Here is a 19,596-nt window from a genome sequence, read left to right on the forward strand (position 1 = left end):
TCTTCAAAGAACAGCACATAAACCGTTATTTAACAGAAACTTAATTTTTACCTGACAACGTCACATTCTAATTGAATTCGCATACTCCGAGCTTTAAAGAAACATGCCCTAATTAATGTAATAAAACTGATTAATATAATAATCCCATGAACAGGAGATATTTTGCTAATAGCTTGGAGGTATTGTGTCACGTTTAATGAGGCATAATGTGTTAACAAGATGATTAAACTATTAACAGCAAATTGTTGTAATGTTAATAATTAATTACTTTAACTGGAAGATTTGACAACTTTTATCACCGGCTGTAACACCTCAAGTCTTTTTAGTGTTTTATCGGCCATCATGAAACAACCCTACAATAATTAAAGTCAATAAACATTATCCAGAAAAAAACGTATTTCTTTTCTTTTACGGGAATATTATAATAATATTATTGGAGTTAAAGAAACAAACAAACCAGTAAAACCCAAATTACAACATAGAAACCAAGAAGAATTGTCAGTAAGGGGCCCTGATTATTTCCAAGATAATTAGGTTTATTTATTAACTGTGTTTACATGTATGACAATCTGAAAATACAAAAACAGATGCCAATCAATATAATTTCCCTAAAATCTTGTAAATAAATAAATAAAACGCATGAATTCAGTGATGTGGAGTGAAATGAAGATGCAGCTCACTGTGCAAATGCTTGAATTTTTGTGTGAAGGTCAAACTTGAGGAGATGTTCAATTAATCCTTTGTATGGCTGCTGTAAAAAGGGCCGCTTCATGTATTTTTAAGGGCAAACATGGAGCCGAATGTGTGAGCGGAGAGTCGTATTTCAGAATAATGTGACAGGCCGAGGAGGAGCGCAGACTGGGAGACGATTTGCGAGATATCTGGTGGTTTATTGTGCTTTTTTCATCAGTCAACCAGAAGCCATGGGAAGCGTTTAAGCATCTCCAGAGCTTCATCATCATTGTGGGAGAGTAAAAGATGTTGATCTGCAGGCCAGCCTTGAGCCATTCAGATGAAGCATGCCTCCTAATTTGATCAAAACCACGGTGGTGGTGGCAGTTATAGCCCATCGAATTTTTAATAAATCTAATTTATATTTACATATAATTACCACCATTAGAGCCATTTTTAATGCATGCATCACATCGCCACATTAAGTCACAATGACATAGATATTTTCTACTAATGTTCTTATGTACACTTATTGAGCCCTTATTGGATTATGTTTGTCAAAAGAAAGTAAAAGAGGTGGGAGATGGGATATATTTCTTTAATGTAGTTTGCATGTTGCATGATGAACATTCGAACAATAAACCTGGAAACAATTAAATTATTTAAACTATGTATTTGCTAATTAGTTGGAAAATACTATAGATGATTTTGAACTTTCTTGTTGGGACTATTTATATGACAATTCCAAATATGTTTTTTAAAAAGTGTTGAAACCTCTAGAACAAGATTAAAATTATAAAAGGCAAATACTATTTCTATCCTTGTCTGAACTATAAATGTAATCGTAGCTAAAATTATTTACATCCTGTGTTTGCAACTTATTTCTAATCAAACAATTAGGCTTAGGTTACTTGTTAGATGGTGATTTCTCAATAAAGGACACAAGCAAATGTCATATTTAAAGATTTCTTTTAAAGGCAAATAAAAAAATATAGCTTCTTCCTGTTTTATTCTTCTGTACTCCGCCCTTCAGCCAATCAGCGCCCGGAGATTATTCAACACAGGAAGTCGTCATCGCTGGCTGAGTAGAATTCCCGCGAAGACTCTGACTGTTCCGTACGTAAACTATTGTTTTCCTTAAGTTTGTGTCGTTGTTCTTCTTCGTGGACACGTTGTTAAGCTAACCAACGTTAACGTAACAACAGAATCTGAGGGATCTCTGCTAGTTTGCTTCTGTTTCCTGGCGACATTGTGAAATAGTCACACACCAAACTCCATTCAGAAATTATAATAGATAAGTTCCTCCTTTCACTCTGTTAAAAACTGATCAGTGCCTAATTCAAAACGCGATTGCTTCTGATTTATAAGTCTGTGCTTTATAATTCGGCATGAATAGCATCTGCTTAGGCTACAGGAATTGGACTTGATTGTAGATTCCAACTGCATTATGAGCGAACCTTCGTGTGCAGCATTAGCCAGTTATTCTAACGGGAATGGCATTAAAACAGAAGTTTATTGTTGCATTACTCATGTGCCGAATTGAATGGGAGTTTGTTCTAATAAGTGACAGACATGACGATTTGTCACAGCATGATACTTATGTGCAAAAAAACGAGATTATCTATGGATTTGACGAATACTTAAAAGGGAGTTTGGTGGAAATGTGTCAACGTCCTACAGAAAGTCAGTTAGAGGAGTTGAGGCTGATGCAACCACTGGGGTGGAACATTTAAATGCCAAGAGCAGCCTCTCAAGGTTTTACATCAATCGGGTATTAAATGTATGATTATATCTTACTCGTGAGAGGCAGAAAATCAAACATGACCTAGAAAGTTATTTTGAAATACCTTTTACATAATGTATTATAAACCGATGAACAACTTTTGTCATACACAGCATCATGAGTAAGAGGAAGGTGCAAGATGCTCATCTTCCAGTGGGAGAGTGCATGACACAGGTTGGTATCATCCAGTATTTATCCTCTTTTTAAATATATTCCCACACCCAAGTGTTACTACGCAGTCAAAAAAGAATGATCTGCCACTGTAATGACTTAAGATCGCTTCATTTACAGGTTCAGAAGATTTTAAGGGAGAGGCTCTGCCATCAGCGGCTCCCTGATAAGCCAGAGGGAATAGAAGCTCAACACAGGTTGGTTTATTTATGTCTGAAAACTATAATGTTGCTTAAAAGCTTCTAATTCCTTTAAATCCTCACAAGCAAGAAACTGGATTCTTGACTTTTTGGCGTCTTTGCTAAAAATGATAATATGTTGATTATTAAATCAGTTGCAGATAAACGTTTTGGTCATTCACAGGTTTTTGAATGGTTTGGAAATTACAAACGTTAAGGAGAAAGGGATGTGGTGTCGTTAAGAGGTTGAGAAGTTTCATCACAGAATCAAACCTCTTGAAATCATAAATAGAAACTGTAGTAGAAGTGTCATCTATCTGAAAAAAGACAATGTGGAGCTCAGTGTGAGGCTCAGTGACCCAGTTCAGTCCTACCTGGCTGACAGCACTGTCCCAGTTTGCTAGTTGGAAAAGCTCCCAGCCGACTTCATCACAACAGGAGCATCCGAGGTGTTGCTCAGGGAGTGAAATCCACCTCCAACACTGAGGATTTAATAGTTAGTGCATTAAATAAAGCAGCCGGTTTAATTACTCCTTGAAAAAAAGAGAAACTAATTCATATATTGCTACTAGAGGAGCATTATGGGTATTGTAGTCAAAAAACATGCCTTTTCAGACACCTACTGGAGCTGCTGAAGCGCACGGCCATCCACGGGGAGAGTAACTCGGTGCTAATCGTCGGTCCCAGAGGAGCAGGAAAAACAATGGTGAGCCCCGGCAGACGGTTTGAAATGGGCTTCTGGGTAAAAATTGCTGGAGAAGATGATGAATTGTGTTGAAGTGTGCTCAAATCCCAAGAGAGCTGTTATGTCTGATGGCCTCCCTGTTTGTGTTTGGGTGTCTGCAGCTGCTCAGGTGTGTGTTGAGAGATCTGCTGGAGGACAAAGAAGCACAGAAGAGCCTGCTACAGGTTCATCTCAACGGTACAGGCTCTGCCTCCTCACCAGACCTCATTCTATTTATTCACAATTTGAGCAGTCTAAAATTTGGCCGTGCATACGATGTGATCTTTTTCCTGTTCTCTGTAGGTCTCCTGCAGACTGATGACAGAATAGCACTGAAAGAAATAACACGACAGCTCCACCTAGAAAACGTCGTGGGAGACAAAGTGTTTGTAAGTAAGACAGAAAAGGTTTTTTTTTCTCATTCATATTAACAATAAAAATGCTATAACAACATGTCATTGCTTCTTTTCAGGGGAGTTTTGCAGAAAATCTGGGTTTCCTGCTGGAGGCACTAAAGAAAGGTGCTGTTTTAATCTAAATTACAGACATTTAAAATATGTTTTATTGTTTGAGCACATGACACAAGGTTGATTTTTCTGGTCCCGTCCAGGTGATCGCAGCAGCAGCCGCCCCGTGCTCTTCATCCTGGATGAGTTCGACTTGTTCGCCCACCACAAGAACCAGACTCTCCTCTACAACCTGTTTGACGTTTCACAGTCCGCCCAGGCGCCCATCTCCGTGGTCGGCATCACCTGCAGACTGGTGGGCCTCAGAATATTCTCTCATTTCTCACAGACTAAATAAAGAAATATCTCCACGGTCCCTCGAGTAAATCCTGGATCGGTTGGTTTTACTTTCAGGATGTTCTGGAGCTGCTGGAGAAGCGGGTGAAGTCGCGCTTTTCCCACCGTCAGATCCACCTCCTGAGCAGCGCCACGTTCGCACGGTACGTGGAGCGGGTCCAGACGCAGCTCAGCGTGCCGGATGATTTCCCCGACACAAAGTTCGCTCAGGAGTGGAACGATGGTATCAAGGTAAAACAAGGAACTCACAGATGGAGGAAGGGTTTAGCTTTGAGTTTTAAAACATCACATCCTCCTCTTACCAATGAAGATAATTGTATCAAAGGTTTATATGCTGCGACCTGAAGCATCAGCTGCTCAACATGCTCCACGTTTTCGTTTCTGCAGATTTTGTGTGAGGACAAATCAGTCGAGGAGGTTTTACAGAGACACTACAACTCCAGCAGAGACTTCCGTTCAATGCACATGCTGCTGGTGAGAGTAACACACATGTTGTAAATAGAATCTGACATTTGCAAGCAGTTTAACACTTCCTGCTCTTTAACATATATTCACATGAAACATCCGTATTCCTTAATTTTTTTGTCCTGCAGATGTTGTGTCTGAGTCGTGTCTCTGTTGCCAAACCCGCCATCAAACCTTCCGACCTCCTGGAGGCCAGCAGGCTGTGTTTTGCTGACGCCAAGGCGAATATGCTCCATGGTGAAACTCTGAAATGAAAAGAGGAATGTCTTTAGAGTCAGTTTGCATCAGTTATTAATCATTTTCTTTCCCCTCTTTTGTAGGTCTGTCCATCTTGGAGCTGTGCCTGATCATCGCCATGAAGCACCTCAACGACGTCTACGAAGGAGAGCCGTTCAACCTGCAAATGATTCACAACGGTACAAGTGGATAGTTGTTGGTTTGTCACTAATAAAAAACCTAAAGATAAAATAAACAAGAGTGATTGAAAGCAACAGAAATGTGAGAAAGAAAAAACAATTAACTCAAAACTTGGGAAAATTTACTTTCTTCTTTTCGGACTTGCAAGTACAAGAAGAGCAGTTTTAGTGGGTATAATGAAGGAAACATATAAAGGAGGATGAAGGACGTAAAAACTACAAAATCAGCAAGAGGGAACAAAAGTGTATGATATGTTATTTCACCTGTCGCCTCCTTTCATTCAGAGTTTAAGAAGTTCCTGCAGAGGAAGTCAAACTCCATGTACAACTTTGAGCAGCCGGTCATCATGAAGGTCTGTATATCTAAAATCTTCTCTTCATTTAAGCAGATTTAAAAAGAAAAATAATAAATATTGATATTTTATATGAAATCATCCAACGTCCAAAGCAACTGCTCACTTATGCGTCTTTATCACCCTCAGGCCTTCGAGCATCTGCAGCAGCTGGAGTTGATCCGACCGGTCGACGGCTCCTCGGCTAAAACCCAGAGGGAATACCAGCTGATGAGACTCATGCTGGACCACAGTCAGATCATGGAGGCTCTGCAGAAGTACCCACAATGCCCCACCGACGTCAAGCAGTGGGCCATGTCGGCGTTCGGTTAGACGAAGTTAAGCCTCAGTGTTTGGAAAAGTTGATGCTAAAGAAAGAAGCTGTTGATGTTTCTGTGATTTTTCTTGGATTGGAGAAAAACGTGGCTGATGTCAGGTCTGGATGTGTAATCTACTCAACCATTATATTTAACGCCTGGATTTGTTTATTGTATTAAATGATCAACTATCACCAAATAAAAAGTGTAAAGTCATTGATTCACAGGTGAGAAAGTAGGTCAAGTGCATCCATGAGCTGGAATGAAATTTGGAGGTTTTCTATTCATTTTTATGGGATGTTACTCGCTGCTTTCAACTGATTTTATTTTAGTAATAGAGTGTCATGTGTTTCATCAGCAATATAAGAATGTTGAAGTAAAGTAGATTCACTTTTTGTCCAAACTATTCGGATTAGAATCAGATTACTAGAAGTATTTTTGCGATATATATTGTATTCTTAGAATAAAGTTACCAACGAGACCATCATCGCCGTGACTTTCCAAATATCCATCAGTGTGTGAGCAATTTCAAACACATGTGAGTTTTCTGTTTTCATAAGAGCTTTGAAAAAATGTGGAATTGATCAAATAAATTCTCAGCATATATATACTATTTTAAAATGACTACACTCATGAGAACATGAGAAGAGTAAGACATGTTATTTGATTTTAGTCTTTTTGCTGGAGTTCTGCTCAATGCTGCCATCAAATGGTGGATGTCTGCACAGCCACTCTCCCGGTCAGGGAGGACAGACCCTGAGAAAATACAGAACATACTGTATATGCATTAAACATGTCTATTAATACCAGTCAGAGCACCAGGCCTGTTATAGAGTTAGAGTTCAACATGCTTTAGTTGCATAAAACAAAGCAGCTTTAAATTCAGTTTAAGTCTCAGTAATAATAATGTGTAAAAGTGTAAAAAAGGATACATTTAAATTAAATACAAGTTGAACTTCCACCATATTTTAATATAAAAACACCCTGTTGAGTAATTCAAACTCGTGAATTGTATTTCATGTAGTTATTCATTCTAACCCTAATGGTACGTTTTCAAATAACGTTCGTAGAGATTTTCTCGATGATGGATGGTGTAATAAATTAATATATAGTTATTGTATTTAGTTTAGTTTGATTAATGAATCAAAACGAATAGCTATTGAACCTAGAGTATCACTGCAGGTGAGGTTGACCTGTAGAAATATGACATCTGTCTACAGGTAAAAGTTTAAAATCGTATGTGAAATAATTTTTACTTCGGTGAATAAAATCTTCCCTAATTATTTTAAAATTACAAAATGAAATCCAAACTAAATTGTCAAATCAAAAGCGTCTCACTTTAAACCACAGTTGTCAAATAAACACAAGTGCCTTCCAGACAATGTGTTTAAGTCGGTGAAAAAAGGAAAAAACATCAACATTCACAATCTAAAAACACATTTATTTACATCACGTGGATTTCTTCAGCTGATAAAAACCATGGCCGGCGAACATGAGCCGGGAGTCACAGCGCTGATCAAGGATCAATTCTGTCTCCTCTGTGATAATGAGTCCAGGGGTTTCTGAATGTTTTCCTTCTATTATAATACTTGGCAAAGGGAATCTGCCTTCTCTCTGAACCTCCCTTGTCCCTTCACTGGGAGGCCAAAAGGTCAGAGGTCAGGGTGAGAAACCCTGGAGCTGGTAAAGACTCAACTCTTGCTCAAGAACACGCAGAGGGATTCTTTTTGTTGTCAATTTTCCAGTTTGAAATTCTATGCCTCGGTTTCTTATGTCCTATTTCACATTTTGATCAGTAACATAAAACGTAGAGTTTCAAGTTTGAGGAGTAAAGAAACAAGAGGTTTTCACAATTTAATAAAACAACCCAGTGAAGTTTCATGAACAAAATAAATGATCCGATTTATCACTTTTTCTTCCAGCTTTGAAAACCAGAAACCCTTTCAACGCCATTACCGTTAGAGGCTGCATTGGCAGATCCTGGAGCAGCGATGCAACTTCAACGCCTCGAGTAATGTGGGGTCAAAAATTCCTTAGTGTTTTTGTATTCTTTTTCTTTTGTAGAAATTTCAGGCCTGACAACCAGACCCATCTTGCTGCCAAGATAGTCTTGGTGGCGAGGTCACCGGAGTTCAATGTTTCCTCTAAAATTCTTACCAACAAGTGGGAAAAAAGCAGGAGATTGAGATGCTGGAATGAAATACCTGTAGTGGATGATTGTACTATCACATATGGAGTATTGCAACTGCTCTTCAAGAGCTTCTGGGGTTCTTCAAAATACAACCATTAGGGGACCGAATCGGTTCCTTTTCGGAACGCCTGAGGCTTATCATTCAAAACATTTATTTTCTGCTGATGAATCCGTAAGTGCTTTCTTTCTGTCTTTCTTTCCAACACAAGTGAGCCTCTAGCTTTCAGCTTACACAAAGCTCAACTTAAAAGTTATTTTTCGCATAGTGACGGACATTTATCGCGCAGCCGGGCCAGACCCCACCCCCCGCTGCCGAGTCATAAAACACAAGAAAAAAGTATACATGAATGTAGAGGAAACACTGAAGTTCAACACGCACTTATAAAGATTCAGCTCAAGAGTATATAGTTGATACAGGTATTTATGATCTCATGTCTGTACAGATCCTAGACTGCTTAAAATAGTGGGGGCAACAAGACACAAATGTTTCACTGGTAGTTTATATGCACAGCAATGTGAGGGGCTGGGCCGGAACAGGTCGAGATAGAAAAAGACGTAAAGCCTGCACGCAGAGAAATCCATTCATACACCGTTTAATAACAAAGTTTTGATATTGAGTGGAGACAGCAGGTTTGTGAGGATAGTGACGTCCTGAGGGGAACCGAGGAGATGAAGCTCATCTGTAACCGTATAAATGGCGTGTGAATGGATCTCGTGCGTCCGTTTTACTCCTTTTCTTCAGCGACGGGGCACAATCACACGAAACCAGCCAGACGCAAAGCCCTCTAAAAGTTACACAGGGCCGGGCTCAATCCATCAAAGTACACACAATACTGGAATCCAGGAGTCTGAAGAACATTCATTCTCGGTCGTTTTTGTCCATAGACTGAATAGAAAGATGCATGTTACACTTTATATCTTTTTCTTTTTAGAATTAATGAAGTTTTTCCTGAATTACAACCGAAAACCCCCCCCAAACCCCCCCCCCTCCCGACAACAACAACAACAACGACAACCGTAAAACGTGCCAACTCTTGCAACATTATTCTGAGTTGCACCTGAGCTCTGATCCCCAAAACCTCAGGCCTGTAAATTAAAAAATAAATACAATATATCAATATGCAAGGTCACAGATTAAAAAAAAAAAAAAAAAAAAAAAGAGAAATTAAAATGCTACAAGTTATTTGTTTATGTGTGTTGTGTGTGTGTGTGTGCATTGAAAGTCACTCCTGCAGCTGATCCTACAGAAGTGTAGGGTAGTTTGCGGCACTGGTTGCATATAACTCGCTAAAACTTAGAAAAGCATAGTACTGAATCCCTGAATGGTATTTTGTCGGTTTGGGTCGGTTTCTCAGGCGCAGTTTAAACTCAAGCTGTCAAACTGAAATCAACATCTTCCACTGTCCCACAGTACCGGGGTGTGACCGCCAACCTACTGCTGGCACATTATTTGTTTGTTTGTGTTTTAGTTGTGGCTGATCACTATCAGCCACTTTGGCAGGTAACCAACCAAACATCTGGAGGCTTTTTAAAAGAAATATCCACGTGGTTGTTAAAATACTGGTGAGGACATAAACGTTGGGAGGAAAAACAGAGCAATACTCTTAATATTGCAATACTACTACGCTGCATTCCTTTTAAAGCAACATTATGCAACATTTTTAGCTTGAAATAATCTTTTACTCCCACTGCTCCCCTGGAAGTCTATTCTTGCTCCATCTAACTTTGGTGATTGGACACGATCTGAATTATTCTGCAGAACAGATAAAAACACTTAAAAACCAGTGTTTATATCCAATGTTACATTCTTTCCCCCCCTCTTAATATGGGCTATACAAATAAAATTTGATTGATTGGATATTCAACTTATCTCCTTCAGGAGCTAGGGGATCATGGGTAAGAGCTTTGTTTACATAAAAACCATGTGTGGCTGCAGAGGGCGCTGCCGCTCAGAAAAAGTTGAATAGTGTTGCTTTAAATGATCTTGCTCTTCTTAAGCCTTGTACAATAATGTCAAACTTTCACCGAAGATAATACGTAAAAGTAAAAATGAAGAAACTTCTTTTTAACCCTAATTTGCTTCGTCAGTCTCAAACTTATAAGAAACCGAAACTTTATCCCGATTCAGGAAATGTTTTATCTCTTTACAATGGAAGGAAACTAGTAATTGTTTCCTCTTTTTTTGCCATACTTTCTACTCTCAAAGAAATCCCTGTGAGTGAGGTAGTACTTTTTGAAGGGCTGCTGGGGTTCGCCATACTGATCGTCCATAACTCTTCAAGCCTCACGCGGACCTAAGACGGCTGTTCCCGAATCGCAGTGAGTTGAAAAACAGCAAATGGAAGCAATACCGATGCAAATACTGTACCCGTGCTACAATAAGTAAATATGAAGGTGATGGCTTTGACTTCCTTCAGGTTTGCTGTGTTGGTGAAATAGTCTCAAACTTGCCGTTTCCTTTAGAGGTGAAGCAGGAATCAAATTTAATTTAATTGACTTTTGTTTCCTCTATTTCCTGAATTTGTTGTTAGTCAGGGCAACTTTTAAAATTAAGCTGTTTAAGTTATTACAGTTGTGACAAAACTGACATAAATAAAAAATCTATCACAGGATAGATGGAAAATATGTAAGTGCTAAACTAATATAGCTTAGAATTCATCCAATTGATCGTTAATCAATTCCATTTTTTGTGTTTTGCTTTGCTCCTGATTTCCTCAATAAAAACACATGCATACAAAGAAAGCAGAATATGTTCCGGCCCCAAAAAAAACCGCTTGATTTTAAACAGCGATGCTGCGAAACCGTCCCAAAACTTGAGGAGAGACTGCAGGTCTGCCGGCACCAGTGTTCAATGTCCCTCAGAGGAAAATAAAGACTCAAAAATGTCATTGTTACCTTCACAACAATGACAGATACATCCGTTTTGCCTGACATCTACAAGAGTAACTAATATGGATACATAGAAATGGCACCAGGATGAGAGAGAGAAAGAGAGGTTCCTCGTCTAACTGCGGTTTATAGCCATGCGCTTTTGGTTAGTGTCAGCAGGAGTACAGAAACATTAACATCAGCCCTGTGTGAGGAACATAAAACTGAACCTAACTAGCAGTTGTTTTTTTAAGCACATTTTGTATTTCGGGGAAAATAAAGCAGCTTGTGTCAAAATCCGAAGAAACACGTGAGATACAGGTTGTGTCAGAAACCACTCCTCCCTACGCAGCATGTAGGGAGATCCACGTGGACAGTCTGGGACACTTCTCGATTCAGTTTCTCTGCGCTGCAAGTGCTTCACTGTTGTATAACAATTCAAACTTGCCGTCAGAACATACTGAGCCCATTTTACTGCATAAATAAAAAGAAAATATTTAGCATCTGCTACAACTTTCAGGTATTTTCAATCAAATGCTTTTCTGACATGTCACATTTCTTCTTTTTTTTTTCTTTCCTCTCGCCTGTCTGTCGTTTTGCTTTAATCCATAAAAAAGCTCAATGCATGATGGTATATATTTCTTGGTTAATGACCATCGACTGTGCACTATTTTTCACGATGCATTGTGGGATACAAGAAGTCCACTACATAGGGTAATTCAATTATCACGAAACATTCGGACTATAGAGTGATTTCCGACACAGCTGTTTCTCAGGAGCTTCAGGACCCCGCACGCCCACCACCCGTCTGTCTAGTTCAAAAGGAAACATCAACACGCGGGAAATTAAATCTGAAGAAAGGTGTTAACACTGAAAACAGTAGAAAGACTGGTTAGAACCAGAGTCGGAGAAAGACCTTATTTGGCTTGCTTGTGAAGATGGCGAAAACACGGAGCGACAACTAAAGCTGCGTGGGGTAGTTTGCAAAGGGCAAAAAGTGGAAACGCGTGTTAAACTAACTAGTTCTCAGGGTGAAGTCCAGACCAGATGTTTGGGGTCAACAAGGACTGGTCTTATAACGGCACGGCTAAAACTATACGAGTCGAGACGAGGCGAGGAGGGGACAGCAGTAAGAATCGGTGAGGGAGGAAGTACTCCAGTCCGAGAGAGGTGAGGATGAGGAGGATGAGGAGGAAGAGGATGTGAGGAGGTGGGGGCGAGTAGCAAAGATTCCTGAGGTGTATCAAAAAGAGAGCAGAAACTCTTGATAGTGTTTCAAAAAACAGATGTGTGCAATCAAATCAAAAAGCAAGCTGGCTCAGCTAAATACAGGTACAATTCCAAAGTAGGGCCCGGAAACTTCCTCAAAACTGCACTTAAAATCTAATACCTTTCCAAAATGTAAGATTTCTTTTGTTATTAATCAGCGTTTTTTTCTAAAGAGAATCAGACCACACACAAGTGATTTCACAAAATGAAAAGAACAATAAGATTAGGCTCCAAGAGTCTTGAAGTGTTAAACAAGTTCTGATTTGGTACGGACACCAAACGTGAAAGGTATCATCGGTTGGTACCCAGCGCTAATCCAGAGAGATATAAATACATATACTGTATATTAGGATCTCATGGCCAAAATACGGCTTGTCAGCGAAAGATATCATTACTCCATTGACAGTTGACACAGCAAACCAAAAAAACGGAAGAAAAGAAAAAATCACTTTAAACGACAACTTGAGGGGGTGTGTGTTTTTTTTCCTTTCCCATCGTCAGAATAAAATTCTGAAAAAGAAATAAAATAACAGAAGGAAAACGTTATCATTCAGTCCCGAATCAACGTGGAGCAAAACTAAAACATGAGACTGAGAAAGGGGAGGAAAAAGGGAGCGACACTTTTTTTTTTTTTTTTAACGGTGTGTATCAACCGCCATGTAATACGAGGCTTCGCTCGCTCGCGTCATGGCCGACAGCAGATTGTTTGTCACGAGGAGCCGAGGTTGTTGAGAAGTGTGAGCTTAGACCGTGAACAGAGGGAGAGGGACTAATTTAAACTGTGTCCATCTGAACTGAGGTATACCTGGTTGAAGGAGGTTTATGGTTTTTTTTTTTAAACCGTTGTAATGCTTGAAAATGGACCCCACCCTCCCCCATCCCTCCCCTCACCCCTTTAAAATAAGCTCGATTACCAAGTTGTCTGGGTCCATAATACACTATGTACAGCAGCATTACACTATAAACATTCAGAAGCTGTTGCTTATTGGCAGAACGATAATCGTCTCTTCAAAAAAAAAAACTCACACAAGAAAACAGCTAATGTATCGAGAGCCGGGTCTTTTTTTCTTTTTCTTTTTCTTTTTTTCTTTTTTACACTAAAATGCACTGAGAGTTCTGTGAAATTCCTCCGCAAGATCTTCTCTCTCTCTCTCCGTAGAAAACCGAACTGAACACGTTGCCCTCCTATGTATGCGCATGTATATAAAAACAAGACATGATAAAAGTGTTGAGCGTCGTCGTCCCAGCATGTCAGCTCTGTCACTCGGTGACTTCGTCCGTCATCGTAAATAACCTGAATCGTTTGCTCGGCATGAAGAGAGCTTTGACTGTTAAAATGTTAAAATCCTTAGGCACACATATCAAAATGAGGTGGATATAAACTGATGTGGTGAGGTGGGCGCAGGGTGTTTCCTGAACGCGAGTAGCGGCCCGCACTTAAAGGAAAAAAAAAGTAAAGGAAGAAAGTGAGGAAAAAAAACCCACTACGCCAACCAACCAGGGTCGGCTGTTCATCCCCTCTTGTTGATCCGTGTTTCTGCAAGCTCGTTCGGGTGTCGTCTGATTGGCAGATCATAAGCTGGACTCCTTGGGCGGGAGGTCCACATTGGTCACCATAGTGACAACGGTGACGATCTCCTCTGGGCCGATGATGGGGGCTTGGCGCTGCATTTGGCCGATGCGCTCCTCGACGCAGCCGGCGGACAGGCGAGCCTCCGCCTCGTGGTCCCAGCAGTCCTCGATGGTTTCGCAGAGCATGGCCAGACCCTGAGGGAGAGAAGCCAATCAGAGCGTCTCCAATGAACAAAATCTATGATGTTTGATTATTTTCCTCAGTAATGTAGAGAACCACCTCATATGATCATATAAATCATCATTATCAATTTATGCTACATTTTAAACATTCAAAAAGTCTGTTTAAGACTTGTTCTGGGATCTTCGGCGTCCTCATTGAGTATATCTTGACATGGATCAACCCAATATTCAGTTACAGACACACAAACACTGACGACAGTTCTCACCGCGTGTTTCTGCCAGCAGTCTCGCAGGCAGGGCCGCAGTTTCTTATGCACGACAACTTCCTGCATGTCCTCCAGAGACGGATGCTGACCCACCTCCTCCTCAAACGGGAGCATGTACTCATCCACGGGGCCTGTTCACAGAACCACATGACCAAAGTGAGTCTGGAGTCACGCAACACAGTGAGGACAGTATTTTCTTGTTGGTGCATCAGTCTCACCGTCAGCGGCTGTGCACCGCGACGCCAGCTCCCAGAGCACGAGGCCAAATGCGTACATGTCGATACGCAGGAAGGAGTCGCGCTGGAAGTTGATGGCACCCTCCAGGACTTCGGGGGCCATGTAGCGCCGCGTTCCCACCTACAGGTTCAAAGGGAACAAATTCAAGGGGTCAAAGGTCAGCATCAGGACAGGGAAACTAATCGAAAGCATAAGCAACAAGGACAGAAGTCATGACACAGCTCTCAAACTAAATCAGATTAACAAATCTGTTCAAATTTTCAAGCCAGACATTTGACTCAAAAGCACAGAAACTCAGGTTTAAGCAAAAAACAACAGTTGAGCTGAAAATATAAGGGAACCTTTGTTTCTCCAGTGCTGGATATTTGCCCTACAGTGCCACCTACAGGTGCTCTCAGGGGCTCCAGTGAAAAGGCAGGAAACGTGGATGAGTAGTTAATAACCGAACCTTCCACTGAAAATTGTACCTGTCCATGTGTGTCTCCCGCTGACTTTCCAGCCTCAAACTTCAGAGCAAGGCCAAAGTCAGCTATGCAGGCTGTCAGATTATTCTTCAACAGCACATTCTTCGTCTTAATGTCCCTACGGACCAAAAAGAAAAAAGGTAAATGCCTTCAGTGTTCACTCAGCGTTGAGCTCCTCTGATCATAATGTCTTGATACGAGAAGATTGATTCTCTGATATTCCGCCGGCCTACCTGTGAGCAATGGAGGGCTTGTGTCCGTCCTTGTGCCCGGGGATATCCTCGTGGAGGTAGGCCAGGCCGCGGGCCGCCGACTGGGCCATGAGGCAGAGCTCGTTCCAGGACACCACGTTGGCCTTCAGGTAGTCTGTCAGCGACCCCTGACGAGGGAGCAAAGATTCAAATTAAGTTATATAGATTTCACTATAGATCTCTATATTTATTTATTTATCTATAAAATAATTTTAAGGTGGCACAAGTTGACACATCCAGAAATGTGAATAATGTCAACAGATGACAGTAACACTAACTATATATATACATACATATATATATATATATATATATGTATGTATATATATATATATGTATGTATATATATATATATATGTATGTATATATAGTTAGTGTTAGAGTGGAACTTTTTTAGTTCACAGTGATAAATAAAATGTATCACCTGCTGGGTGTCCTCTTAAAACCACAGAGAAGCCCTTTTGTCGCCTCTGTCAACAAACCAACTTCAAGCGAAATGTACTGTTCATGCTGAATATCAGAGCTCCGATAAACGCTTTTTCATTCAGCTGCTCGTTATTGTGCTTTTTCATAACTGTTCTTTACTCTGGTTTTATTGAGGGGAGGTTTACTGAGCACAGAAGCTCTTTATCAGACGTGCTTACATTTCTAGATAGGTTTTGTGCTGTTCTATTTCACAGACGGGCCTCTTTGAATGTTTGGTTGCTGCATTATCTGATTCATATCAAATATTGCAGTTGAGGAATGTAGAAAAATAACTGTGCATTTGCACTTCAAGCAATATCAGTTTACTTATCCTCTATACACCATCTTTGTTCTTACATAACGCACGTCAATATGATACAAGGTCACTGCTGGCAAGCGGCCTCACAGATGTAGTCCATGTGTTTGACCACTAGAGGGAAGGCAGCTCCAGGAGATGCAGGAGAAAGATTCAATCAGATCAGTGTCTGTTTTTAGAAAAGATATTCCTTTGTGTGTGTGTGTGTGTGTGTGTGTGTGTACACAGTGTTTTCACTTTATCTCTTTTCAATTGTGAAAACACAAGAGTCAAACCACACCACACCCCTTTAAAAGACGTCCACTGACATCTATTAATATCTACATATTATCCAAAATATTTCAACTGAAGGGAGTTTTGTATGAGGTGTCTCCTTTAAGGCGAGCCACTGCATGCTCCAGATACTATAAATCCTAAAACACCGGGCTGCTTAGATGCATTCAACACCGGAGCATAAATCACTTGTCAAGGAAAACGCAATCGCTCTTCCAGCTGCGTTACACAAGCTCAGATCCAGAGCCGATCAGAAGGTGTCTCGCACCGTGACACCTGCTCAGGAAGGAAAGGTCAAACTCTAAGTCATGAATCCTCTGAGGACTTACAATATAATTACAGTACATGCCTGACAAGGCACTTAAACATGTTTCTGATATATTCCCAGTCATGTGGCCTTTCCTAGATCTCCTTTAAAACAAATTCCTTCAATGTCATTTCCACTTGGAGAGCTTCTACAAATCAGAGTAGCACTTTTAGACATGCTCTAGGGTTAAGTGGATTAGTGTAAGGGTTGTACTGCCGGGATAAAGCCTCTCCGCCACACCCACAACCTTTAATTTTCCAGCCTTTATTCACGCAGGGGGGGTTTTTGAGGCACGCAGAGAGAAAATCAGGGCCTGGCTGGAAAATAGGACAAAAAATTGAAGCAAGTGAAGTGTACAAGAGTCTTTCTCCACTTAGTTGGTAATGACCCTCAAAACACAGAGGGACATAAAGCCCAGAACATGCCAAAGACTGTGTGTGAGGCTAACAAAGCTCCTTCTGTGTATCAGCCAGGCTTAATAACACAGCATGAACCAGCTCTTAAGGCACCAAACATAATCAATACAATTTGAAGGTTTCATGCATGTTTTCTACCACATTGTTAGCTGCGTGCCCGGGAGGCATTTTAGTCCTGTGTGCAACATGCATGACATGACACACTAAGATGGCTGTATCACTGTGTTTACATGGAAACAACCGTGTAAACACAGTGATGTGGCGATATGGACACAAAGAGTTCACAGTTCATGGAGAAAAACAGGCCGAAAATCTGAGAATTGGTTTACATGCATTGTAGAGAATGGTAGATTTTCTACCTAAAACCAATTTATTAGTTTGCTGATAATATAAATGTAATTTTCGTTTACTTTTTTTTTTTACAACTTTTTTCCAAATTCATGTTCTATATAATTGGTTGGATTTGTTTTCTTTGTATTTATAGTGATATATAAATAAAATATAATACAATCTATGATTAGACTGCAAAATATCAAGCCTAGCAGTACTAAAGGAAATCATGTGGGGGCGGTGTACCCAATACTTCAAGCGAGATGACCATAGGACACAAGGTGGAACTTTTTGAGTTGGCAGGAAACTACAGGCGCGCAGGGACAAACAGACACTTTTGCATCTTTCTGAAGGCGCATAAAGACAACCTCCACTGTCACCATGTTTGTTTTTGTCAGAAACCCTCCAGTCTGTGCGGCCCTCAAGTGGATATGTTGCTTAACATTGGTCACATAGTTTGAAACTGAAATATTAGCCTCATTTTTAAAGCAGCTACTAATGTAAAAACATCTATTTAAAAGAGGAATGCATGGATTTGATATTAAACTGCGTCAGAGAATTCAATAGCAGTTTGCTGATGGTGTTTATCTCTCTCCCGGATCGTGCACCTTGTCGTGGTAGGTGGTGATGAGCCACAGCTCCAGGTCGAGGTTATTGTTCCTCTTCTCCACGCCGATAAAGTGGAGGATGTTTTCGTGCTTCATGCCGTTCACGCTGTACATCTCGTACTCGTTCTGCCAAGACAGCTTGTCCTACACGAGAGCGGAGAGAGGGATATGGATGTTATTTATGTTGAGCCTTGAGGAGGATAAAAAATCAGATTGATTTTAATCTATTAACTCGGACCACCTTCAAATTGCCACCCTTCAGAGGATGTTAACAAAGCTACAGCAACTATACCTGGATCGGGAAGATCTTAACAGCCACATAATCGCTCAGCAGCTGGGCCTTCCACACGCACCCGAAGCGCCCCCTGGCTTTCATCTCGATCAGCTGCAGGGGTTTCTGTCCCATAATGGGAGACGGAGGTGAGGGACCGGGATCCTGCAGAGCGAGGGTGAACAAAACAAAAAGACGGAGGACATTGTTATTCTTTATTTTTTTCAGAACATTAAAATAGCATTGGGTTACACTGAAGGTGACCGGGCTTTTGGCTCAGCGACAGTGTGCCTGAGGAGCTCCGGCAAACAGAATCAATATCATCTTAAATCACATCTTACAACTTTCATTTATAGACTGGCTTTTATGTGATGATGCTCTGCTGTTATTCCTGTTTCAGCCTCTTTAGTGGCTGTGGCGCCTTCTTGTTTTCTTTTGACTTGCTTTATTTGTTTTATGGTTCTGCTGTTTGTTTTACGTGATTGTTAAAGCACTTTGCTAAGACTGGTTCAGGAAGTGCTGCAATTTGGCATTATTATTAATTCTGGTACGTTTTTTTGGCAGTAGGGACAAAGCATACCAAGCAGGGTTTGGATTCATTCATTTATATTCAATTAGAACCCCTCAGGGCTACATTCGCTAACATATTTGCTTAGTTTACTGAAGAGGGATTGGAACTGGATGGTTTCCAGTTTGAATTCAAGGATATGCAAAGTAAAAGTACTTTGTGAGCAAAGCACATGGAGTGCAGGCTTTAACATGAAAAGATATGAAGTAGAGCTTAAGTACTGATTAAAATGAACAAATGGTTGAATAAGAAAATCATTTAGGAGTCATCGTGACAAACCCCGGTGGATCAAACCCCATGCGTGTGCAGTGCATTCATGCTAATCCCATATAAACAAAAGTGAACGCAAGGAAGCCAAGTGTTTCCAGTCTAAAGTATGTTAAACACAGCTGGTGATCAGGATTAAGCTGATCACTTTCACGTGTGACTTCACAGAGAGGGACAGAGGGCGAGTGAGGATAGAGAGACACACAGAGAGGGGGGGGGGGGTTAAAAAGAAGCATGCAGTGAGGGAGTCACATTTCCAAAGGATAAAAGGTAGAGGAGAAAGACTAGCACATGACTGATGGCCTTTGATGAAACCAGATACGCTGCTGTAAAATCTCGACTTTACTTCCGCGCCTCTGCATCGCTGCTGTCAGGAAAAAGAAAACGCTCCCTCCCGACAATGACAGCAGCGTTCATGTTTTTACTTGAACTGAAGGCTTACAAGGTTCATGATAAGCTGCAGCAAGTTTCAGGACCCTGAGGCCCACAGGATCCACTCACACACCGTGATAATACATCAAAAGTGCACGCTTGTCAATCCCAGTCTTTTTTCCTCCTTCCTGTAAAATGCCTCCCTTTGAGTTACAAGGTTTGCTCCTGATATGAGGCACG

At 40.7% G+C, this 19,596-nt stretch overlaps 2 protein-coding genes across 3 annotated transcripts in view; one reads left to right on the top strand and one right to left on the bottom strand.

Annotated features, from left to right (window-relative positions):
* Nucleotides 1-1,691: 1,691 nt before the first annotated feature.
* On the top strand, nucleotides 1,692-9,224 carry orc4 (origin recognition complex, subunit 4). The gene is made up of 14 exons (XM_020102293.2): nucleotides 1,692-1,788; nucleotides 2,569-2,629; nucleotides 2,747-2,823; nucleotides 3,421-3,511; nucleotides 3,652-3,727; nucleotides 3,833-3,918; nucleotides 4,002-4,050; nucleotides 4,140-4,291; nucleotides 4,390-4,563; nucleotides 4,720-4,806; nucleotides 4,926-5,034; nucleotides 5,118-5,213; nucleotides 5,499-5,566; nucleotides 5,696-9,224. Exons 2-14 carry the CDS (start codon nucleotides 2,573-2,575, stop codon nucleotides 5,876-5,878), a joined length of 1,305 nt encoding a protein of 434 aa, XP_019957852.2. The 5' UTR covers nucleotides 1,692-1,788; nucleotides 2,569-2,572; the 3' UTR covers nucleotides 5,879-9,224.
* The window catches only part of LOC109639027 (activin receptor type-2A), a 40,969-nt gene continuing 28,655 nt past the window's right edge, over nucleotides 7,283-19,596 (bottom strand). For both annotated transcript variants that reach the window (XM_069520768.1, XM_020102267.2), the window contains 7 exons: nucleotides 18,171-18,314; nucleotides 17,879-18,022; nucleotides 15,146-15,291; nucleotides 14,916-15,030; nucleotides 14,430-14,568; nucleotides 14,212-14,342; nucleotides 7,283-13,957 (listed from right to left, as the gene is read on the bottom strand). In XM_069520768.1, the coding sequence (XP_069376869.1) occupies nucleotides 13,763-13,957; nucleotides 14,212-14,342; nucleotides 14,430-14,568; nucleotides 14,916-15,030; nucleotides 15,146-15,291; nucleotides 17,879-18,022; nucleotides 18,171-18,314 (1,014 nt within the window). In that variant the 3' untranslated portion in view covers nucleotides 7,283-13,762. The remainder of the gene's footprint in view (nucleotides 13,958-14,211; nucleotides 14,343-14,429; nucleotides 14,569-14,915; nucleotides 15,031-15,145; nucleotides 15,292-17,878; nucleotides 18,023-18,170; nucleotides 18,315-19,596) is intronic.

The sequence above is a fragment of the Paralichthys olivaceus genome, chromosome 24, assembly GCF_024713975.1.
Source record: "Paralichthys olivaceus isolate ysfri-2021 chromosome 24, ASM2471397v2, whole genome shotgun sequence".
Lineage (NCBI taxonomy): Eukaryota > Metazoa > Chordata > Actinopteri > Pleuronectiformes > Paralichthyidae > Paralichthys > Paralichthys olivaceus.

What these genes read in the sequence shown, in the direction of transcription:
- orc4 (XM_020102293.2), top strand. Translation starts at nt 2,573, where the DNA reads ATGAGTAAGAGGAAGGTGCAAGATGCTCATCTTCCAGTGGGAGAGTGC. An exon ending in GAGGAGCAGGAAAAACAATG is followed by an intron (nt 3,512 to 3,651) that starts GTGAGCCCCGGC and finishes GGGTGTCTGCAG; the next exon opens with CTGCTCAGGTGTGTGTTGAG. An exon ending in CAAGGCGAATATGCTCCATG is followed by an intron (nt 5,035 to 5,117) that starts GTGAAACTCTGA and finishes CCTCTTTTGTAG; the next exon opens with GTCTGTCCATCTTGGAGCTG.